At 42.7% G+C, this 22,554-nt stretch overlaps 2 protein-coding genes across 7 annotated transcripts in view; both read right to left on the bottom strand.

Annotated features, from left to right (window-relative positions):
• LOC122541578 (zinc finger protein 271-like) overlaps positions 1 to 22,554 on the bottom strand; it is a 652,600-nt gene that overhangs the window by 611,446 nt on the left and 18,600 nt on the right. The window lies entirely within an intron of this gene.
• Positions 1,789 to 22,554, bottom strand: part of LOC122541594 (zinc finger protein 271-like) — a 44,520-nt gene continuing 23,754 nt past the window's right edge. The window contains exons 1-2 of one of the 3 annotated variants that reach the window (XM_043678450.1): positions 9,355 to 9,519; positions 1,789 to 3,918 (exon numbers count right to left, since the gene is read on the bottom strand). In XM_043678450.1, coding sequence (XP_043534385.1) covers positions 2,431 to 3,450 — 1,020 coding nt within the window. In that variant the 5' untranslated portion in view covers positions 3,451 to 3,918; positions 9,355 to 9,519 and the 3' untranslated portion in view covers positions 1,789 to 2,430. Of the gene's footprint in view, positions 3,919 to 5,376; positions 5,398 to 9,354; positions 9,520 to 22,554 lie in introns of those variants that run through there. The other 2 variants (XM_043678451.1, XM_043678452.1) reach the window with 2 other exon arrangements.

The raw sequence follows: 22,554 nt of genomic DNA, 5'->3' as shown, positions 1-22,554 counted from the left end.
TTCCCATACACAAAACCAAATGTTGACTATCCCTAATCAGTCCTTGCCCTTCCAAATACAAGTAAATCCTGTCCCTCAGGATTCCCTCCAACAACTTGCCCACCACTGATGTCAGGCTCACCGGTCTACAGTTCCCTGGCTTTTCCTTACCACCTTTCTTGAAAAATGGTACCATGTTAGCCAACCTCTAGTCTTCCGGCACTTCACTTGTAACTATTGATGATACAATTATCTCAGCAAGGGGCCCAGCAATCACGTCTCTAGCTTCCCAGAGAGTACTAGAGTACCTTATTTAGTTTAATGTTCATTACAAGCACAGCAGTGGCCAACGTGGTCATTCATCTCATTTTTTTAATGTTTGGCTATCGCAGCACTTCTCTTACTTTCTCAGACTAGACTCCATTCCTTGATGGTTTGTGTCGGATGTGTTTCAGCATCTCTTTTTAACTCAGTATGGATAATGACCCTGCTCCCTTTGCACAGGATGTCATCTTGGATAATCTTTCAATCTGCTAGTACAATACTCTCTTACATAGTAAGTTTTGAGAAGATTTGTAGCTCAGGTTGAGATTCTGGATGTAAGTTTGCTTAATCTGCTGGAAGGATCATTTTCAGAAGTTTCATCGCTATACTAGGTAACATCATCAGTGAGCCTCCAGTGAAGCACTGGGGTTAGTGACCCACTTTCTATTTAAGTGTTGAGGTTTCCTTGGGTTGGTGATGCCATGTTCTGTGGTGATGTCAGTTCCTGTGCTGATGTCATTTCCTGTTCTTTTTCTCAGGGGCTGGTAAATGGGGTCAAGTTGATATGTTTGTTGATAGAGTTCCAGTTGGAATGCCAATCTTCAAGGAATTCTCATGTGTGTCTCTGTCGGGCTTGTCCTAGACCATTGGCTTGTTCTAGAATTCCTAGAAGCATGGCATTCCAACCGGAATTCTATCAATAAACATATCGACTTGGACCCCATGTACCACCCTTTGAGAGGAAGAACAGGAAATTACATTACCACAGGAAATGGCATCACCAACCCAAGGAAACCTAAACACATAAATAGAAAACAGGTCACTATCACCAGTGCTTCACCGGAGGTTCACTGATACTGTTACCTAATAGGGCCATGAAATATCTGAAAATGAACCTTCCAACTCAGCAAGCTTACATCCAGAACTCTCTTACGTAACAGAGGTGTCCTTGGTGGTTTCAGTCCATGCTTTCATCACAATGTCCTGCAACATGTATCGAGTCTCATTATGTAGTTTTCTTAATCTGTCAGTAAGATGCTTGGCCCAAATCTTCCATTCAGAGTAGGAAACTCTAAGTCCAATGCTGATCATTCATAAAACAAATCAGTTAACCAGATATCACTTTCTGGCCAAGCTTTCAATGCAGAGTCAAAAGACCTCCCATACTGCACAAATCCACACAGACAGCAATGAGGGGAATCAGTGCCCGAATCCACGCAGACAACAGTGAAGGGAACCAGTGCAGGAATCCACAGAGACAGCAGTGAGGGGAATCAGTGCAGGAATCCACACAGACAGCAGTGAGGGGAATCAGTGCAGGAATCCACAGAGACAGCAGTGAAGGGAATCAGTGCAGGAATCCACAGAGACAGTAGTGAAGGGAATCAGTGCAGGAATCCACACAGACAGCAGTGAGGGGAATCAGTGCAGGAATCCACACAAACAGCAGTGAAGGGAATCAGTGCAGGAATCCACACAGACAGCAGTGAGGGGAATCAGTGCAGGAATCCACACAGACAGCAGTGAGGGGAATCAGCGCAGAAATCCATAGTGTCCAGTTTTTGATTTTTGCAATAGAGGGAGTGCAACCAAGGTTCACCTGACCTTTTTCCCAGGATGGTAAGATGTTTGAAGACAGATCACGCAAACTGGGCCTGCATTTTACACAGCTGCAAATAATGAAAGCTGCAAATAATTGAAACTTACAAAATACTTAAAGGGATAGAAAAGGCAGCTGCAGATATGAAGTTTCCCCTTGTTGAGTTGAGAACCAGTTTAACAATAAGGAGGGTGTTATTTAGGACTGAGATAAGGAAGAACATTTTTTTAGCCAAAAGACTGTGAATTCTCTACCATAAATGGCTGTGGAAGCTCAGTCTTCAAGTTTGATTAGAGAGTGAAAGATTTCTGATTACAAACAGCATACTAAGTGGTATAGGCAATATGAGTAAGAAGGATTGAAGTGTTTGATCAGCTGTGATCATATAACAGACTGAATAGCCTACTCGTGTTTCAATGTTCCCAGCAGGACTTCTCCCCACTGGGAGTGCACTGAGTAAAGAGGAGATACATGTGCAATGCCTCGTCAAATACATCACTCCTGAATGGTTTCATCCCTATGTGAATGTTGCCCCACGTGGTTGAAGACATTAAAAAATGCTTTACTGCAAACATCGCAGTAAAGGGTCATTCCCCTGCATGGATCCTCTGATGGAGCAGGAGGTTTGATGACCTGGAGAATGATTTGTCACACATATTGCACATGAATGGTTTCTCTTCTGTGTGAATGTATTGGTGTGTACGGAGGATTGATGACTGTGAAAATGATTTTGCGCACACTTCACATCTGAATGGTTTCTCCCCCGTGTGAATGCGTTGGTGTACACGGAGGATCGATGATTGCGAAAAGGATTTGTCACACACCTGACACGCGAAGGGTTTCTCCCCTGTGTGAATCCTCTGATGTAGCAGGCGTTTCGAAGAATCTGAGAATGATTTCTCACATACCTCACACTTGAATGGTTTCTCTCCAGTGTGAATGCGTTGGTGTGTGCGAAGATGCTCTAACTGTGAAAATGATTTGTCACACACCTCACATCTAAATGGTTTCTCCCCTGTGTGAATGCGTTGGTGTTTGCGAAGGTTTGATGAATTCAAGAAAGATTTATTGCACACCTCACACATGAATGGTTTCTCCCCTGTGTGAATGCGTTGGTGTACTCGGAGGCTCGATGATGTTGAGAACGATTTATCACACACCTCACACGCAAATGGCTTGTCCCCTGTGTGAATTGTCTGATGGAGCAAGAGTCGTGAAGAATCGGGAAATGATTTATCACAGACCTCACATGTGAATGGTTTCTCCCCTGTATGTATGCGTCGATGTGCTCGGAGATCCGATGACTGTGAGAATGATTTTTTGCAAACCTCACATGTGAAAGGTTTCTCCCCTGTATGAATGCGTTGGTGTCTGCGCAGTTTTGATGACTCTGAGAATGATCTGTCACACAAATCGCACATGAACGGTTTCTCCCCAGTGTGAATGCGTCGATGATTCACCAGGCCCGATGATTGTGCAAAGGCCCTGTTGCAAACTTCACATTTGTATGGTCTCTCCCCAGTGTGAATGCGTCGGTGATTCACAAGTGTTGATGATCTTGTGAAGTCTTGGTTACACACTTCACACTTGAACACTTTCTCCTCCATGTAGCTGCCTTTGTATTAACACGAGCAACAGACGCACCTTGTATATCAGAAGATCTGATGACCCTATGAAGTAATCCTCAAACATGAATAGCCTCTCCTCTGCAGGAACGACTCAGTGGCTCATGAAGCTCAATGAATGATTGAAGCTCTCACCACACTTGGAGCCACTCACACTTCTTCCCAACCTCACCCTGACCGATCACCCACAGCTGAACCTTCAGAAAGGTTGGTTCTGATGGAAGGCTCCACACCATTGACCAGTTTCAGATCTGATGAGGTGTTAATGCTTTCCTGATCTGACCGATTTCCAGACAATTATTTAACAGCCCAACCTTCTCTATGTTGAGCAATGCTGTGAAGGTACTGGATGCCTTCCCACAGTTGTGCAGTTGTTTCTTGGATGGTGTCAGGATTTATCTATGGTGTCTATCCTGTCCATATTCTCTGGTGTAGTACAGTGCATTCCTTCTGTAAAACAGGAAAAGGAAAAATGAGTTCCTCCAACTTTGCTGAAGGGTCTGACTCCTAATTTAGACCTCGTTCCAAAGTGAGTGGCAGTCTGCTATTCCCGTTTGTGGGAGAGGATCAGATGCAGATGCTTTTTTTTTTCTCACTTGACTAAAGACACAACCTCTGTTTCTAGCAGGAACATCCTGGTGACTAGGAGCAGACAATGCTGCTACTTTTCTTTGTCTAGACCCCAATCTTCTCAGGCACTCAGAGGGGAATGGAAATGACAATTGAACGGAGAGTAAAATTGACTCTCAACTCACTGAATATTCTGATGTGAAAGATCAATGTTACTCTGAGAGTATTTTTTGTCCACTAAACACAAGAAGAAATGCTAAATCAATTGAGATTTTGAAGTTACTCCTCCAAAATCATTTGAAGAAAATACACTGATCAGGAAGTGCTAGAAATTGAGGAAAACATTGCTTCAGTTTAACTGACTGAAGGGTTCTAGTTTATCCTGGAAATTTAGATCGACAGCACACACTCACAGTACACATTCGAAATTTAGCTATCAGCCACAGCACTGGGCAAAACTATCAAATCCAAGCTCAGGCTTTTGGGAAACTCTTTACCTTCAGGTAAACTCTTTAAAGAATGCATAAAAATATCTTCAGGTATTATGCAGAATATTCTTCAAATAATTCTATTAATTTAACAATTCACCTGTGTTTTTCATCTCAAAAACATACTCTAAGGGTAAAACTAATTTTCACCAGCAGGTTATGAACTCCAGTGAATTCACAGCCCATTTTACATTCCATCCACCTGTTCTTTCTATTTCAATCAATAAATACATTTCCATTTATTGTAGCCAAATTGTCTAAACAATCCAGAGACTCAGAGTTCAAATCCGACCACAGAAAATCTCATTCATCGAATTACAGTGAGAAAAAGGCTGTTTGTGCAAATTGGTCAATGCTTCTCAAGATCAGTCATCACCAATCAACAAAACTCAAGATAACTGCAATAGAGTGGTGGGTGGTCTCAGAAGGATTTGAAAAGACAGGAAACATCCAATTTCTAACACACAGAGGGAACTGACTATTCATAGTCCACGGGAATAATAACCAGCTCCCAACACACACACACAATTCAACAATATGAAATCAGGAAGAATTTTCACCTCCCAAATAATGACATTTCACTTTCTCATATTCAGGAATGAGCCAACAACAAAACTCAGCCTGGAAATCAGAGGGAAATGCTTCCAATAAACACACTCAATATCCAACACACAGCTCCAGTCACACAGTTCAGCACAAAGCACCGAGTAAACACATCCCTCAGCTGGATCTTCTCACACAGCATAAGGGACATTTCCACCCCTGACTGCCCACAGGATAGTCAGACTGCCTGAAGATTGGTGTGGATATTATGGAATACAATTTGTATAAAAGCTGCTCCTTCACTCACCATCTCCTCACTTGATTTTCAGTCCCGATAGGAAGTGAACCAGCTCTGGAAGAGGAAGAGGAGACAATGGGCAGAGTGGGTGGGCTCTCTGATTGACGTCTCTCACAGTCAATCCAAAACTGGAGATTTAAATGTGTCATTGTCGTATCTGAATAAAACCTCACTTAGTGCTGTCTCGATTTCCCTGGTAAATGTTGGACAGAGATTAGTGTGGGAATAGTATTCTTCATCCTCAGAGGCTTTCAAACTGACCTCATCAGTGTGGGAAGTGAATCCTCAGGTGTGTTTGACAGCAGGTCAAAAGAAGAAGAGCCACAGAACCTAAGTGCAGTAGATCAGGACATCCACAGAAGAGAGGTATACATGAGGAAGCAGTATGGACGCCCGGACTCTCAGCCGCACTGCACGCTGCCCTCGAAGAGGCTGTGGGGGGGACGAGACTGTCACACACCTCCTTCTGGAATGTGCCTATGCAGAGGAAGTCTGGAGAGGAATGCAGTGGTGTTTGTCGAGGTTCGTCCCGAGCAGCGCCGTGACGCGGGACTCTGTGCTCTACTGCCTGTTCCCCGGGACGCACACCGAGACGAACATCAACTGTGCCTGGAGGATCATCAACTCGGTGAAGGACGCTCTCTGGGTGGTCCAAAACCTGCTGATCTTCCAGCTGAAGGAGTTGACCCCGACTGAGTGTTGCAGACTGGCACATTCCAAGGTCCAGGACTACATGTTGAGGGATGCGCTGAAGCTTGGGGCAGCTGCCACCAAGGCGCGGTGGGGAAAGACCACCGTGTAACGTCTGCCTGCCTAACGAAGAACACGGGGCCCATGCAGTCATTTGGGCTCTGCTGACGCCTCAGCTAATTATATGGGCATATGATTGAAAAATGTACAGACCTGTATAAAAATGATAAATTCTGATCTCTGTATGTACATGTTTACATATGACCAACTGTACAGACCATCAAATTATTTTATGAATAAAGTATATTTTTGAAATAAAAAGAAGTCCTGAAACAAAAGGAACTGGCATTTAACATCCAACTTGGTGTCATCTTGAACTTAAATGTTACCTGTTTCCCTTCACAGATGCTGCCTGATCTGCTCAGGATTTCCAGAGTTTTAAAAAATGTTATTCTACTTTTCAAGCACAGAAACAGACCATTTGGACAAACTGCTTTTGGCCTAACTTCTTATGTCTCATGTGAGCTTTCTTCCTCTTTTTTTATCTCACCCTCTCAGCATAACCTCTTACTTTCTCTCATGGACTTACTCAGGTTCACATCAATTGCATTGAAACTATTTCCTCAACATTCCCGGTAGAAGAACATTCTACATTTTCATCATTCCCTTGGTGGGGAAATTTCTCTTAAATTTCTCATTGGATTTATTCGTCATCATTGTAAACTGACGGACTTGTTCCACACAAGAGAGGGGACCTTCTCTGCATTTACCCTCAACATTCTTCATTTTAATATTGTCACTAGACTAGTAATTGGAGATTGAAACTAATGGTTTGGCGAGTTCAAATACTACCACAAATTAATTATGTAACGCTTCAACATTTTCTTTTCTGAGGAAATGAGTGCTGGTTTATTCAGTCTTTCCTGATAGTTTCAATCTCATCCTGTTTTTACAATTTCTTTAAACATCCAGGGAGTCCAGAACTCGAGGGCATAGGTTCAGGGTGAGAGGGGAAAGATATAAAAGGGACCCAACGGGCAACCTTTTCACACAGAGGGTGGTGCGTGTATGGAATGAGCTACCAGAGGAAGTGGTGGAGGCTTGTACCATTACACCATTTAAAAGGCATTTGGATGGGTATATGAATAGGAAGGGATTAGAGAGATATGGGCCAAGTGCTTTTTCCAATATGGAGATCAGAACTGTGCCCAGTTCTCAGAGTGTGGTCTAAGTAAGGTGCTGTACAAGTTCAACCATAACTTCTTTGCTTTTCAATCTATTCTTTGAAAAATGGACCCGGTGTGATTACTTGACATTTTTCACATATTTGTATAACTGAGAAGGATGAGTTTATCAGATTGTATTACAGATAAGCTCAGTGATGAAAAGCGTTAATTTGTATGTACTATTAGAAAATGAAGAAATTCTTTAAATTGGCAAATCTTCAAGTGTTAATACTTTAAGAAAAAAAACACAGGATGAACTGAGTTGGAAAATGGGCACAACTGGGTTTCAGCAGATTGAGAGTTGGTAGTAAATGGAAGCTAAGATTTGATACTGACTAACAAGAAGAATGATGTGATGATCAGCCTTTAGTCACCCATTTAGCTAAGGTTGTTACATGGATGCCAGGAAAAACCTTAATAGTACAACACTTGCTGGGAGGGGTTTGGGAGTGGGGGAGGCTTGTGTAGGTCATTGCCAGTTAACAGGCTATTGTCAGAGATGGGAAGGTTGTTATAGGAATCCAGGATAGAGATCAGGAAGACAATCCAATATGAGGGATAAAGGTAATTGCCTAAGTAGTGAGTATTCTTTGTGAGAAAGCTGTTCTCACTTATCTCTCCATTGTACTGAGACAAAGAGTCAGAGAAGTGTTCATCAAGCAGCAGTGAAGAGTGCAGCTGCAGCAGTTGAGGTGGACTGAAGGCTTTGTCAGGTAATGTAAACTGAAAGAAGAGTTGAAGTATATAGCTGCAAATGTTTGTATGTATTTTCAATTAAATTGACGAAGCTAAAATCTCCAAGGTATTTTGAGTGAAGAGACCAAATTCAGAGAACAAAGAGAGATCCTCAGGTTAATGGCAAAATGGTAATGTCATTGAGAGAGTAACCCAGAACACCAAATTTTCCAGGGACATGCCAGTAAGCATACATGGACCCTCCAAGTAGCTGCACAGCCACACAGCTCAGAGTGAACATTGGTCTATGAGGAGCAAACTCCAGGACCAGTACCCAAGATGGAGTAGGATGCTTCAGCTGCAGCTTGTCCATTCCGTTCATTCATTTTTCTTATTCATTCAATTTCTTTTGTCTTTTTTGTCATCCTCTTCTTGGCCTCAGGACCTTTTTAGAATTGATTAATGATAGACTTCCATTTGGGGAACTCCTAAAATGACAACATTTCTGATCTGAGGAATTGGCCAAAAAACAAAGGGCAAAAATAACAGTGTGAAAATAACATAATCTGAATAATACCCATTAATATTTCTCTATGAAATGTGTAAGAGCATGTGTACCCTCCACAAATCCCAGGATTGTGGTGCACTCCTTCCAGCCATGCTCTGTACCTGGAGACCAAACCAATCAGGGATTCAGCCTCTGAGCCCACAGCTTGAACCCCTCACCTTGCTGCTGAAATTACCAGCGTCAAAAGGACATATTGACCATAAAACCCCATCAACAAATTGTTGGTTTTTATTGAGCCACTAACATGGGGATGTAATTTATCTGGTGGGACAACAATAGATGTTGGACACTATGTCTCTATAAAAGCTGTGTCCACAACTTCTACATCACAGCAGGTTTCAAATATTAACTCTGTCCTCATAGAAATATTCCTGTGATTGGAATCCCTACAGTGTGGAAACAGGCCCTCTGGACCAACAAGTCCCTCCAAAGAAGACCCATTCCCCTACATTTACCCCTGACGCAGGCAGTTAACCTACACATCCCTGAACACTATGAGCAATTTAACATGGCTTAATTCACCTGACCTGCACATCTTGAACTGTGGGAAGAAACCCACGCAGACACAGGGAGAACGTACAAACTCCACATCGACAGTCGCCCGGGGTTGGAATCGAACCCGGGTCCCCAGCACTGTTAAGTAGCTGTGCGAACCACTGAACTACCATGCCGCTACTATTAAAGTAATGTTAAATTAGTCTTAAATGTTTTATATTGAACTATTACTATCTCGAATAGAAGAACAGATGTCAACATTTATCAGATCTGTTCCAAATTTGTGAAACCCAAATCTCCAAAAATATCTCGGACATTGCAACAAAAACTCACATTTGGTGAGAGAATGTTGGAAAGATTTTCTCTGGAAGTGCCTTCCTGTGTTTGACGGAGGGAGGGACAGACCATCTACTCAAACGTGACTGAATTGCAGCCCCAAGGCCAGCAAGCTCACTCTTCACTGAGGTTGTTTAAAAAGCTCCACAAAGACTCAGCTCAATTCATCCAAACCGCTCACAACCCCGCTCCGAACTACATTACCCGTACTGCATGTCGGCCGCGCGCCTGCGTAGTGAGGGGCAACGTTATGGAATCAGTGTGAGCTTGACGGGAGTTGTAGTTCAAACCAGTGCGTAGGGCCCCAGCATTCGGCAGTTCGAATCTGAGAGTGCGCGCTCGCGATCGTCTGTCACGTGGTCGGTGCTGGAATTGGAGGTGCGCCCCTGTAAATCTCAAACGTCTCCAGCTCAGTGCAGTCTGCGCTGATGAAGGGCTCATGCGCGAAACGTCGACACTCCTGCTCCTGGGGTCCTGCCTGACTGGCTGTGCTTTTTCAGCACCGCACTCTTCGACTCTGAGCTGCATCATCTGCAGTCCTCGCTTTCTCCATCCCTCTTCTCCAGTCCAGAGCAGACTGTCCTCATAATTTAATCTTTTAGACCAAGGAACATTCTGGTGAATCTACTTTGCGCTCCCTCGAAGGCAATATATCTTTCCCGAGGTGCGAAGCCCAGAATTAAACACAGTTCTCTAGATAGCGCTCTTGAGAAACAGAACACAACGACATAGTTGGCTGTAGAGTAGAGAAGTTGTGGTTTATATTTTCTCTTCAGGATGGTGCTGGGATAATGAGCAGTTTTGACAGAGGAAAGCAGTGCTTGATGGATAAAGCAGATGCACACCACAGAGGCGCAAATCTTCATGGCTTGGTCTTGTGAGGCAGGGAGATTGATCAGGAAGAAGTGAATAAAGGTACTTTTCGGACGGAGTGTAAAAGAGAGTGATTAAACCAGACTGTTGCCAACAGAAGCACTCTGAATGGAGGACCGAAGGACAGAGAGTGTGAAATTAAAAAAAACACTGCGTAACTCGTCTGGGGAAGAAGGGCTTCCAGGAATGGAAAATGATTAGTCCATGGACCAACGTGATCTCTGGATCTCTGTAACCATCGGTGGGTTTGTATGATGGAAACAAGCTCCATCCTGTGCCACTAAAGTTCGTTATCGTTTCTGACCAACGGAATTGGGAGCCAGGCTAAAGCGCAGGGATTTTAAAGAAACATCTGTGTACATTTCTGATTTCCCCTGACGTGAGCGTGTGTTAGTAATGTAAGTCAGCTCTCAGAAGTGTGTATGGGATATAATCGGATCCTACTTTAGTTGGGATATGAATTATATATAGACAGTCTCTCTTCAGGTGATGGGTATTTGACTAATACCATGGGTAATGTTTGTGCTAGGCGAAAGTGAGGACTGCAGATGCTGGAGATTAGAGTCGAGAGTGTGGTGTTGGAAAAGCACGGCAGGTCAGGCAGCAACCGAGGAGCAGGAAAATCGACGTTTCGGGCAAAAGCCCTGATGAAGTGCTTTTGCCTGAAACGTCGATTTTCCTGCTCCTCGGTTGCTGCCTGACCTGCCGTGCTTTTCCAACACCACACTCTCGACTCTAATCTCCATGTGCCACCGTGCCGCCCACACTCTCGACTCTAATGTTTGTACAGTCCTGTCTGGGAGAACCACTATCCTGAGTATGGAGACGGAGTGGGGGTGAATCTGTACAGATCTGGGTTCCCTCAGCCCGTCATAGCTCAATATAATAACGGTGTGGTATATTCATCTTACACTCTTCCGAGATTCATTCATTCCAAGGAAAGACCTTGAATAACTTTCAAATGATTTATTATTTCAATTGATTTAGTGTTTAATGTCAGCTGAATATTGTATTGTTTTTCTGTTTTATCAATCTTCTGCCATTCATAGTAAATTCACTTCGCTTAAACTAAACCACCTGATTTGTCTGCATGGTGTGTTCCTATTCACTGAAACACTCAGGATCCTACAGTAAAAAAAACTGCCTTTTAAATGTTGTTAACGTACCCGCCTCAACCATTTCCAATGGCAGCTCATTCCATATGCGTACCACCCTCTGTGTAAAAACGTTGCCCCTCAGTTCCCTTTTATTCTTTACCTTGTCCTTGATTCCCAACCCTGGGAAAAAGACTGAGTGCATTCACCCTCTCTATACCTCTCATGATCTTACACCCTTCTGTAAGATCTCCCTCAATCTTCTATGATCTAAAGGTAAAAGTCCTAGCTTGTCCAACCACTCCCTATAACTCAGACCCTTGAGTCCTGGCAACATCCTTGTAAATTTACTCTGCACTCTTTCCAGTTTAATAACATTCTTCCTATAGCAAGATGACCAAAACTGAACACAATATTCCAAATGCGGCCTCACAAACCTCCTGTACAACTTCAATCTAACTTCCCAACTTCTATACTCAGTGCCCTGACTGGTGAAGGCCAGTGTGCCAAAAGCCTTCTTTACTGCCCTCTCTAACTGTCACTCCACGTTTAGAGAACACTGCACGTGAACTCCAAGGTCCCTCTGTTCCACTACACTTCTTAAGGCGCTACCATTCACCATGAAACCCCTACTTGATTTGACTTTCCAAAACGGAAGACCTCACGCTTATCTATATTAAACACCATTTGCCATTTCTGGGCCCACTTCCCCAGGTGATCAAAGTCCTGCTGAATTTACTGATAACCTTCCTCACTGTCCACAATACCACCTATTTTAGTGTCATCTGCACACTTACTAATCATGCCTTGGACATCTTCGTTTCAATCCTTGATATAAATAACAAACAGTAATGGGCCCAGCATTGCCTGAGGCACTCCACTAGTCACAGGCCTGCAGTCTGACAAGCACCTTCCACTGTTACCCTCTTCTTCCTACCCTCAAGCTAATTGTGTATCCAATTTACTAGCTCCCCTGGATTCCATGCGATCTAACCTTCCAGAGCAGCCGACCATGTGGAATCTCTACTGCCCTGCCCTCGTCAACCTTCCTGGTCACTTCATCAAATTTGTGAAGCATGATCTCCCAGGCACAAAGCAATGCTGACTACTCCTAATCAAACCCTGTCTTTCCAAATGCATGTATATCTTATCTCAGAATTTTCTTAAGTAGCTTACCTACCACAGACATTAGGCTTACTGGTCTTTAGTTCCTAGGTTTTTCTTTGCAACTCTTCTTGAATAAAGACACAAGATATGCTACCCTTCAGTCTTCCGGGACCTCACCCATGGATAATGATGATGCAAAAATACAGCCAGGGCCCCCGCAATTTCTTCTCTAGCCCCTTGTGGGGTTCTCGGATGTATCTGGTCAGGAACAGAAGATTTATCCACCTTCATAAATTCTAATATGTCCAACACCTCCTCTACTGTGATGTGGACTGTCCCCAAGATATCACCACTAACTTCCCCAAGTTCCCAAGTCTTCATGTCTTTCTCTACAGTAAACACAGAAGAGTAACTGAGGATGTCATCCACCTCCTGCGGTTCCATGCATACACGTCCACTTTGGTCCTACTGGTGTTCTATTCTCTCTCTAGTTATTCTTTTTCCTTTAATATACTTAAAGAACCTCTTTGGATTCACCCTAACCTTCTCAGCCAAGGCTATCTCATGCCCCCTTTTCACCCTCCTGATTTCTTTTTTCAGTAAACTCCTGTATCCCTTATTCACCTCCAGGGATTCCTTGATCCCAGCTGCCTGTACCTGAAGCATGCCTCCTTTTTTCTCATCAAAGCCGCAATATCTCTTGTCATCCAGGGTTCCCTATTCCTTGCCCTTCACCCTCACAGGAACATATAGACCTTGAATTCTAGCTATCACACTTTTTAAATGCCTCCCACTTGCTGGAGGTCTCTTTGCCTGCAAACAAACTACTGCAATCAACCCCTGCAAGCTGTTGTCTAATTCCATCAAAGTTCACCTTGTCCCAATTTAGAACATGAACCTATGGACAAGTTTTATCCCTCGTCATAACTATTTTAAAATTAATAGAACTGTGGTCACTGATCCCAAAGTGCTCCCCCACTGTCACTTCAGTCACCTGTCCTGCTCTACTTCCCAAGAGTAGGTCAAGATTTGCCCCTTTCCGAGTAGGATCCTCTATATCCTACTTGAGGAAATTTTCCTGAACGCACTTACAAAGTCAACCCCATCTAAGCGCTTAATACTCTGGCAATCCCAGTCTATGTTAGGAAAATTAAAATCCCCTACTATGACAACCCTATTGCTCCTGCAAGTCTCCCCAATCTCCCTTCATTTTTGTTCCTCTAATTCCCATTGACTATTTGGGGGTCTATAGTACAATCCCAGTAACATCACCATCCCCTTCTTATTTCTGAGTTCCACCTACAAAACCTCACTGGATGATCCTTCACTTATTTCATCTCTGATTACTGCTGTGATAACCGCCTTAATCAAAAATGCAACACCCCCTCCCCTCTTCCCACCACGTCTGTCCCACCTAAAGCAACTTATACCCTGGCACATGAAGCTGCCAGTCCTGTCCCTCCCTTAGTCATGTTTCTGTAATGGCTATAATATTCCAATCCCATGTACCTATCCACACTCTGAGTTCATCGGCCTTACCTGCCAGCCCTCTTGCATTGAAATAGATGCAATTTTATCCAACTGTCATTTCTCGCTCCCGAGACTTGGACTTTTTTGACTGGAGCATAGGAGGTTGAAGGGTGACCTTATTGAGATTTATAAAATCATGAGGGGCATAGTTAAGGCGAATAGCGAGGGTCTTTTCCCGAGGATGGGAGAGTTCAAAATTAGGGAGTATATTTTTAAGGTGAGTGGAAAAAGATTTAAGGAGGACATGAGGACCAATATATTTACACACGTGGTGCATGCTAAATGCCTTTTTAACCATCCTGTCTACCTGTGATGCAACTTTCAAAGAACGATATACCTGAACCTCTAGGTCTCAATGTTTGTCAACAATATCCAGGGCCCTATCATTAAACTGTATAAGTCCTGCCCTTGTTTGTTTTACCAAAATGCAACACCTCACATTTATCCAAATTAAACTCCATCTGCTACTCTTCAGTCCATTGACACAATTGATCAAGAAATCTTTATAATCTTAGATAACCTTCTTCACTGTCATTTATACCACCAACTTTGGTGTCATCTGCAAACGTACTTATCATGCCTGTTGTATTCTCATCTGAATTGTTTATATAAATGACAAACAAAAGTGGACCCAGAACTGATCCCTGTGGAACACCACTAGTCACAAGCCTCCAATCCTAAAACAGCCATGTACCACCACCGTCTGTCTCCTACCATCAAGCTAATTTTGTTACCAGTGGTAAGCTCACCCTGAATCCTATGTGATTTAAATTTATTAATTAGTCTATTATGCAGAACCTTATTTCTTTTGGAGTTCCACATTGTCCTCCTCAACAGTATACATTTCTTCCAAATTTAGTGTCATCTGCAAACTTGAAAATTGCCTGCAGCATTCCAAGATTCAGATCATTAATACGTATCAGGAAAACTAATACTGACCCCAAAGGAACTCCACTGCAAACCTTCCTCCAGTCCAAAAGGTATCCATTGACCATTAATTTGTTTCCTATCATTTAGACAATTTTGAATCCAAATTGCATTTTGTCCTTTTTATACCATGATCTACAACGTTTCTTACAAGTCTGGTATGTGTCACTGTGTCAAATGCCTTCTGAAAGTCCACATATATCATGTCAACAGTGATAGCCTTATTGAGCCTTATTGTTACCTCTTCAAAAATCTCCAACAAGTTAGTTAAGCACCATTTCCCCTTTAAAAATATAGGCTGACTCTTCCTAACTAATCCAGCAGCATGACTCAGGCTCATAGTGAATTGAGAGCCTGTTTTATATGCCACCCAACTGTCTATTCCATTGTCCTTATGGTGCTTGGGAAGATTGGGACCTGTGTTGAGGACAGAAAATAGCCACATTGTCTCAATCCTGGGCACTAATTCGGTGTCCCTACTGGAATAAGAGCATATGAGACTGTCAACTGAAAAAAAGGAAACAACAAAACCAGAAATTGCTTGAAAAACTCAGACAAATTTCAGAACTTCTGAAGGATCGCTGGACCCAAAACATTAACTCTGCTTTCTGTCCATAAATGCTACCAAACCTGCTGAGACTTTCAAGCAATTTCTGTTTTTGCTTCTGACTTCCAGCATCTGCTGTTCTGCGGGAGGTTGTCTTGAGGAAAAAGAAAGGACTTGTATCTGATTTCCCCAACATTGGGAACAGCAGACTCACTGTGGAACAGTTTCTAACTGTCGGCCCCTTCAGCAAAGAAGGAGAGGGAGTTGGAGGAAATCATGTTTCCTTTTCCTGTTTTACAGAAGGATTGCACTGTACCACACCAGAGAATACAGAGAGGATAGACACTGCAGACAGACTTTGACTATCACCCAAGGAACAACTGCACAACCAGAAGACATCCAGTCTCTTCATAGCATTGCTCAACACAAAGAAGGTTGGTCAATGAAACCATCATCTGGAAATCAGTCAAGTCGGGGAACTTTGATATATCATCAGATCTGAAACCGGTCAGTGGTGTGGAGCCTTTAATCAGAACCAACCTTCCTGAAGGTTCAGCTGTGGGTGATCGGTCAGGGTGAGGCTGGGAAGAAGTGTGAGTGGCTCCAAAGGGGGTGATAACTTCAATCATTCATCGAGCCTCATCAAACACAGACTTATTCCTGTAGGGGAGAGGCTGTACTAATGTATTTGTGGAGGGCTTTGGACACATCCGAGATTCATCTGCTCTATGACTATTAACACAAAGGTAGCTTCATGAAAGAGAGACAGTACAAGTTTGAGGTTTGTGATCAAACCTTTGAACAGTCATCAACGCTAGTGAACCACCGACGCATTCATACTGGGGAGAAGCCATTCAAATGTGAGGTGTGTAACAAGGGTTTTGCACAGTCATCATGCCTGGTGAAACATCGGCGTATTCACACATGGGACAAACCCTTCACTTGTCAGGTGTGCGACAAATCATTCTTACAGTCAACAACACTCCTGTTCCACCAGAGTATTCACACAGGAGCAAAACCATTCACATGTGAAGTGTGCAACAGATCATTCGCGGAGCCCTCAAACCTCCGGCAACATTAACGTGTTCACACTGGGGAGAAGTTGTTCAAATGTGAGGTATGTAACCAGGTCTTCGCTCAATCAGCGGGCCTGGTGATGCATTGGCGTATTCACACAGGGGAGTGACCATTCACATGTGACGTATGTGGCAAATCATTCTTGTGGTTATCGACCCTCCGCACTCACCAGTACATTCATACAAGAGAGAAACCGTTCACATGTAAAATGTGTGACAAATCATTCTTGATATCATCGGACCACCTGTTCCATCAGAGGATTCACACAGGGGAGAAACTGTTCAAGTGCGTGGCAAAATTTTCTCCTAGTCATCGGACCTTCTCATGCACCAACGTATCCATACAGGAGAAAAATCATTCAAATGCAAGAAGTGTGACAAATCATTCTCAAGGTTATCCTATCTTCTCATGCACCAACACATTCACACAGGGGAGAAACTGTTCAGGTGTGAGGTGTGTGAAAAATCCTTCTCACAGTCATCAGGTCTCTGCAGTCACCAACACATTCACACAGAAGAAACGATTCAGCTGTGAGGTGTGTAACAAAGTTTTCTTGCAGTCTGCATCTTGCCCAGTCCACTAATTTGCTCATGCAGGAGAAAAGTCCAGTCACTGTTTGTTCTGTAAGCAAGCCTTCACACAGTTGTTGAACTTCCTGGTCCATTAGTGAACCCACATGATGACCACCCAGCCAAGTTCTTGCCCAATCTATTCCCAGAGTGTGAACCTGTACCCAGTCTCACTGTGCAGGGTGTTCAGTGGGACTGGGACACAGAACAAGAAGCAGCTTTCACTCCCATCAAACTAGTGATGACATCACCAGTGCTGAGGGATTATGATGTAACAATGGAGTCACCCTACAGTGTGATGTCAGTGAAACAGGACTTGGAGTAACCCCCAGGCAGTGAGGACAACCCACTGTGTTTGTATCCAGAGCATTAATACACACTGAACAACACTGTATGCAAATTGAGAAAGAGAGTGTGGATATTGACTTTGTTTGTGAGCACCTCATCCAATACCTGTTCAGGAGAGAGGAAGTGACAATAGAGTCTGACTACAAGAAAATTGGAAGAACCTGTCTGAAACTACTTTCATCTACTTTAAAATACAGAGTAAATTTACAGAGACATTGTTTGGAAATGAACTAAAGGCAAGGAAAGCAGATGTATATCATTGGCATGCTGCTAAGAGGTGCAACTCTGTTACAATCAATTTTGTATGTCAGCACCAGTTCTTTTCCTCGTTTCATTCCTCCATTGTTCAGAGCAACTTTTATATTTAACCAGGAAGATTTTAAGGTCAAACTTATAAGTCGCTGATTGCATTTGGATTAGTGTTAAAAACAAGTCAGCCATGTTTCTGTAGTCAACTAATTATAGCTACTTTATTAGAAATAAAATTTACTCAACCAAAATGCCAACTAAAAAAGGTTTAGACTATATAAATTTACATTCCTAATCTCCAAGAATTAACAATGAGGCAAATCTGCGTAATGGTCATACACCTTGTCAACAAATTTAGTCAAGGCAGATCCCACAAATTTATTAGCAAAAACTTCAGACATTAGTGGCATTGCAATTTGTCAAAATTCATTAAAACTTTACAATGATTCCGGTTCTCAACTTTTCACAATCTGGCCTTGAAACTCCTGAAAAACCTTTCTATCATGGATGATGTCAACTGTACCCATATCCTGGTACTTCACTCTCCTTTCCTGGGATCCTTTTCCCCTGGATTCTGGAAACTGTACCCTAGCATCTACTCACAACCACAGATTCAGTCTTCACAGACTGCTAGCTTCACCAAGCCAGTGTTACTCGGGTTTGCAAGGTCTCACATTGCTCAGCACCTAATAGGCTTCTTTCACTCCACCCTCTGCTGTATTGAAGTAAAAGATAAAGTTAAAATCACCATAGTCCTACCCGACCAGTGAGCTGAAGTATTAAATGCTCAGCAGTTTCTTTCAAGCCAACAACTAATCATAGGACATTTCCAGAGTCGTAAATGCAACACTTAGCTCCACCTGCAGGCTCTAGAACTTCTCCCAAGTCTAGCCTGAGGAAGGTAAGGGAAGTGCTCTTCTGGCCAATTGTGAGCAATGAGATGAAGGACATGTTGCTATTCATGACATGATTAACCAGATAGTCCACGTATGAAGCTTGGAGTAGATCTCTTTGCTCTCACTAGAAGTGATTGTCTCGTCACTGCTGTTCAGATAACTGGGAGTTAGAGTAGCTAATGGCAATGACTATCTGCGAAGTTGTAGTATGTCTGAAAGATAAACAGCGTTAGGGGGAGATTTGGGCATAAGATGGGTTAACCTGTAAATCCACATGAAGTTCCAGCTGGGATTAGAATGATGTACAGATTAGAATGATAAGAATGATCCTATAAATCATTTAAGATTGATTTTCATTTATTATTCAGGAAAGTAGTCAGGTTAAAATGAAAGTTAGTTAAGCAGCATAAGCTTGCACAGGTACTGATGCAGCAGACAGACAAGAGTTTCTGTGAAAGTGTAATGTGGCTGAACCAGCATTAATCCTGAGGCATCATTTGGAAGTGGAATGTGAGGATGTGCCTCAGTAAAAACAAAGCAATGGGGTTTAATCAAGGATGGTAATGAAACAAAGGCTTCAGAGAGGTGATAAGATGGCACCTGAGAAGATACAGAGTGGTGAGACCAAGGATAATAGGTGCCGTGCCACTTTAGGAATGTGAAAAGCAAGATATTTGTCTAAAACAGACCATTTCAGACTTCTAGTAATGCGTTGTTTACGTGACTTATACTGTATAAATATCTAATGAATCCTGGTTGAGTTAGAGTGCTACCTCAGAATCCTTTCAGGTCGACCCTCCCAACATTGGCACAATAAACAATAATTAGTCTGTACTTCTAGACTCCTGAGGTTTTTAAAAAAATAATCTAACACAACAGCAGTAATTTCTTTCTTTGCCAATGATGCAAATACAGATAGCAATGTAAGCTGTGGGGAGGACACAGACTATAAAGAGATAGGGTCAAGTCAAGTGAGTGGACAACAAGATGCCGGATAGAGTATAACATTAAGAAATGTGAAGGTATTCACTTCGGTCATGAAAAGTTAAATAGAATATTTTTTATAAGGTAGAAACTTGTTAGTTTTGATGTTCAAAGAGGCTTGGCTGTGCTTACATGAGGGATACAACGAGTTAGTGTGCAGGTAGAACAAGTAATTAGGAAGGTAAATAACATGTTTTCCTTTCTTGCAAAGGGATTGGAGAACAGGATTAAAGAAATCCTGCTCCAACTGGACATGGTTTTTTGCTGAGATCCTGTCTGGACGACTCTGTGCAGTTTTGATCTCCATATTTGAGAAGGGATGTACATTGGAGGTGGTACAGCAAAGTTTTATTTTATTGGTCCCTGGAATAAGGGACTGTCCTTGACAAGAGACTGAGTAAATTGGGCTGATACTCACTGCAGTTTAAGAACATAGAACAGTACAGGACAGTACAGGCCCTTCGGCCCTCGATGTTGTGCCGACATTTTATCCCACTCACAGATCAAACCAGCTACATATCCTTCATTTTACTATCATAGAACATAGAACAATATAGTGCAGAACAGGCCATTCGGCCCTCGATGTTGCGCCGACCTGTGAACTATTCTCAACTCGTCCCCTTACACTATCCCAAAATCATCCAAGTGCATATCTAAGGATTGTTTAAATCTCCCTAATGTGGCTGAGTTGACTACATTAGCAGGTAGGGCATTCCATGCCCTTACCACTCTCTGTGTAAAGAACTTTCCTCTGACATCTGTCTTAAATCTATCACCCCTCAATTTGTAGTTATGCCCTCGTACACGCTGACGTCATCATCCTCGGAAAAAGACTTTCACTGTCTACCCGATTTAATCCTCCGGTCATCTTGTATGTTTCTATCAAATCCACCCTTAGCCTTCTTCTTTCCAATGAGAACAGACCCAAGTCTCTCAGCCTTTCCTCATAAGACCTTCCCTCCAGACCAGGCAACATTCAGGTAAATCTCCTCTGCACCTTTTTCAATGCTTCCACATCATTCCTGTAATGGGGCAACCAGAACTGTACACAATATTCCAAGTGTGGCCGCACCAGCGTTTTGTATAGTTGCAGCATGATATTGCGGCTCCGGAACTCAATTCCTCTACCAATGAAATCTAACACACCGTATGCCTTCTTCACAGCGCTATCCACCTGGGTGGCAACTTTCAGGGACCTATGCACATGGACTCCAAGATGCCTCTGCACATCCAAACTACCAAAAATCTTTCCATTGACCCAGTACTCTGCCTTCCTGTTATTCTTCCCAAAGTGCATCACCTCACATTTAGCTGCATTGAACTCCATTCGCCACCTCTCAGCCCAATTCTGCAGTTTATCCAAGTCCCCCTGCAACCTGTAAACATTCTTCCAAACTGTCCACTACTCCAACGACTTTAGTGTTGTCTGCAAATTTACTAATCCATCCACCTAAGCCTGCGTCAAAGTCATTTATAAAAATGACAAACAGCAGTGGTTGCAAATCAGATCCTTGTGGCACACCACTAGTAACTGGACTCCAGACTGAATATCATGTGTCTATCTTAGAGTCGCTTAAATATCCCTAATGTATCTGACTCTACTATTATTACAGGCAGTGCGTTCCACGCACGCACCACTCTCTGTTGTAAAGAACCGACTTCTGACATCTCCTCTAAACCTTCCTCCAATCACCTTAAAATTATGCTCCTCATTTAGAAGAATGAAAGACAATGTCATTGAAACATACAAGATTGTGAAAAGAAGAAATAAATGAAAGAACTGTGGATGCTGGAAATCAGAAACAAAACTAGAAATTGCTGGAAAATGTCTTCTGGTCTGGCAGCATCTGTGGAGAGGTGGCAACTTTCAGGGATCTATGCACATGGACTCCAAGATGCCTCTGCACATCCAAACTACCAAAAATCTTTCCATTGACCCAGTACTCTGCCTTCCTGTTATTCTTCCCAAAGTGCATCACCTCACATTTAGCTGCATTGAACTCCATTCGCCACCTCTCAGCCCAATTCTGCAGTTTATCCAAGTCCCCCTGCAACCTGTAAACATTCTTCCAAACTGTCCACTACTCCAACGACTTTAGTGTTGTCTGCAAATTTACTAATCCATCCACCTAAGCCTGCGTCTAAGTCATTTATAAAAATGAGAAACAGCAGTGGTTGCAAATCAGATCCTTGTGGCACACCACTAGTAACTGGACTCCAGACTGAATATCATGTGTCTATCTTAGAGTTGCTTAAATATCCCTAATGTATCTGACTCTACTATTATCACAGGCAGTGCGTTCCACGCACGCACCACTCTCTGTTGTAAAGAATCGACTTCTGACATCTCCTCTAAACCTTCCTCCAATCACCTTAAAATTATGCCTCCTCATTTAGAAGAATGAAAGACAATGTCATTGAAACATACAAGATTGTGAAAAGAAGAAATAAATGAAAGAACTGTGGATGCTGGAAATCAGAAACAAAACTAGAAATTGCTGGAAAATGTCTTCTGGTCTGGCAGCATCTGTGGAGAGAAATCAAAGTTAACGTTTGTGAAGGGGCTTGAAAGGGTAGACACTGAGAAATTGTTTCTGCTGGCTGTGGAATTTAAAACACGGGCACAGTCTCAGTATAAGGGACTAATCATTTAGAATTGAGTTGAGGAGAAATCACTTCACTCACTTGTGAGTCTTTATAATCCTCTACGTCAGAGGGATGTGAATGCTCCATTGTGAGTATATTTAACGCTCGGATAGACTGATTTTTCTGGTCTCTAAGGGTATCATTGGGCATAGGGAGTAGCTGGAAAAGTGGAGTTAAAAGCCAAGGTCATCTGTACTCTATGATTATATCAATGGTGAAATGGGTTTGACTGGCCTTCTGGTCTATCCCTGACCCTATTTCTTTTGTTCCCACCAACAGACAATAGAAAAAGTTGCCAATTCCAACATAGGAGTTTACATTTAAATCTTAGGATGGAGAAACACACCCAC

This window comes from Chiloscyllium plagiosum, chromosome 37, assembly GCF_004010195.1.
Source record: "Chiloscyllium plagiosum isolate BGI_BamShark_2017 chromosome 37, ASM401019v2, whole genome shotgun sequence".
Lineage (NCBI taxonomy): Eukaryota > Metazoa > Chordata > Chondrichthyes > Orectolobiformes > Hemiscylliidae > Chiloscyllium > Chiloscyllium plagiosum.
This window is presented reverse-complemented; position numbering and strand designations above follow the sequence as displayed.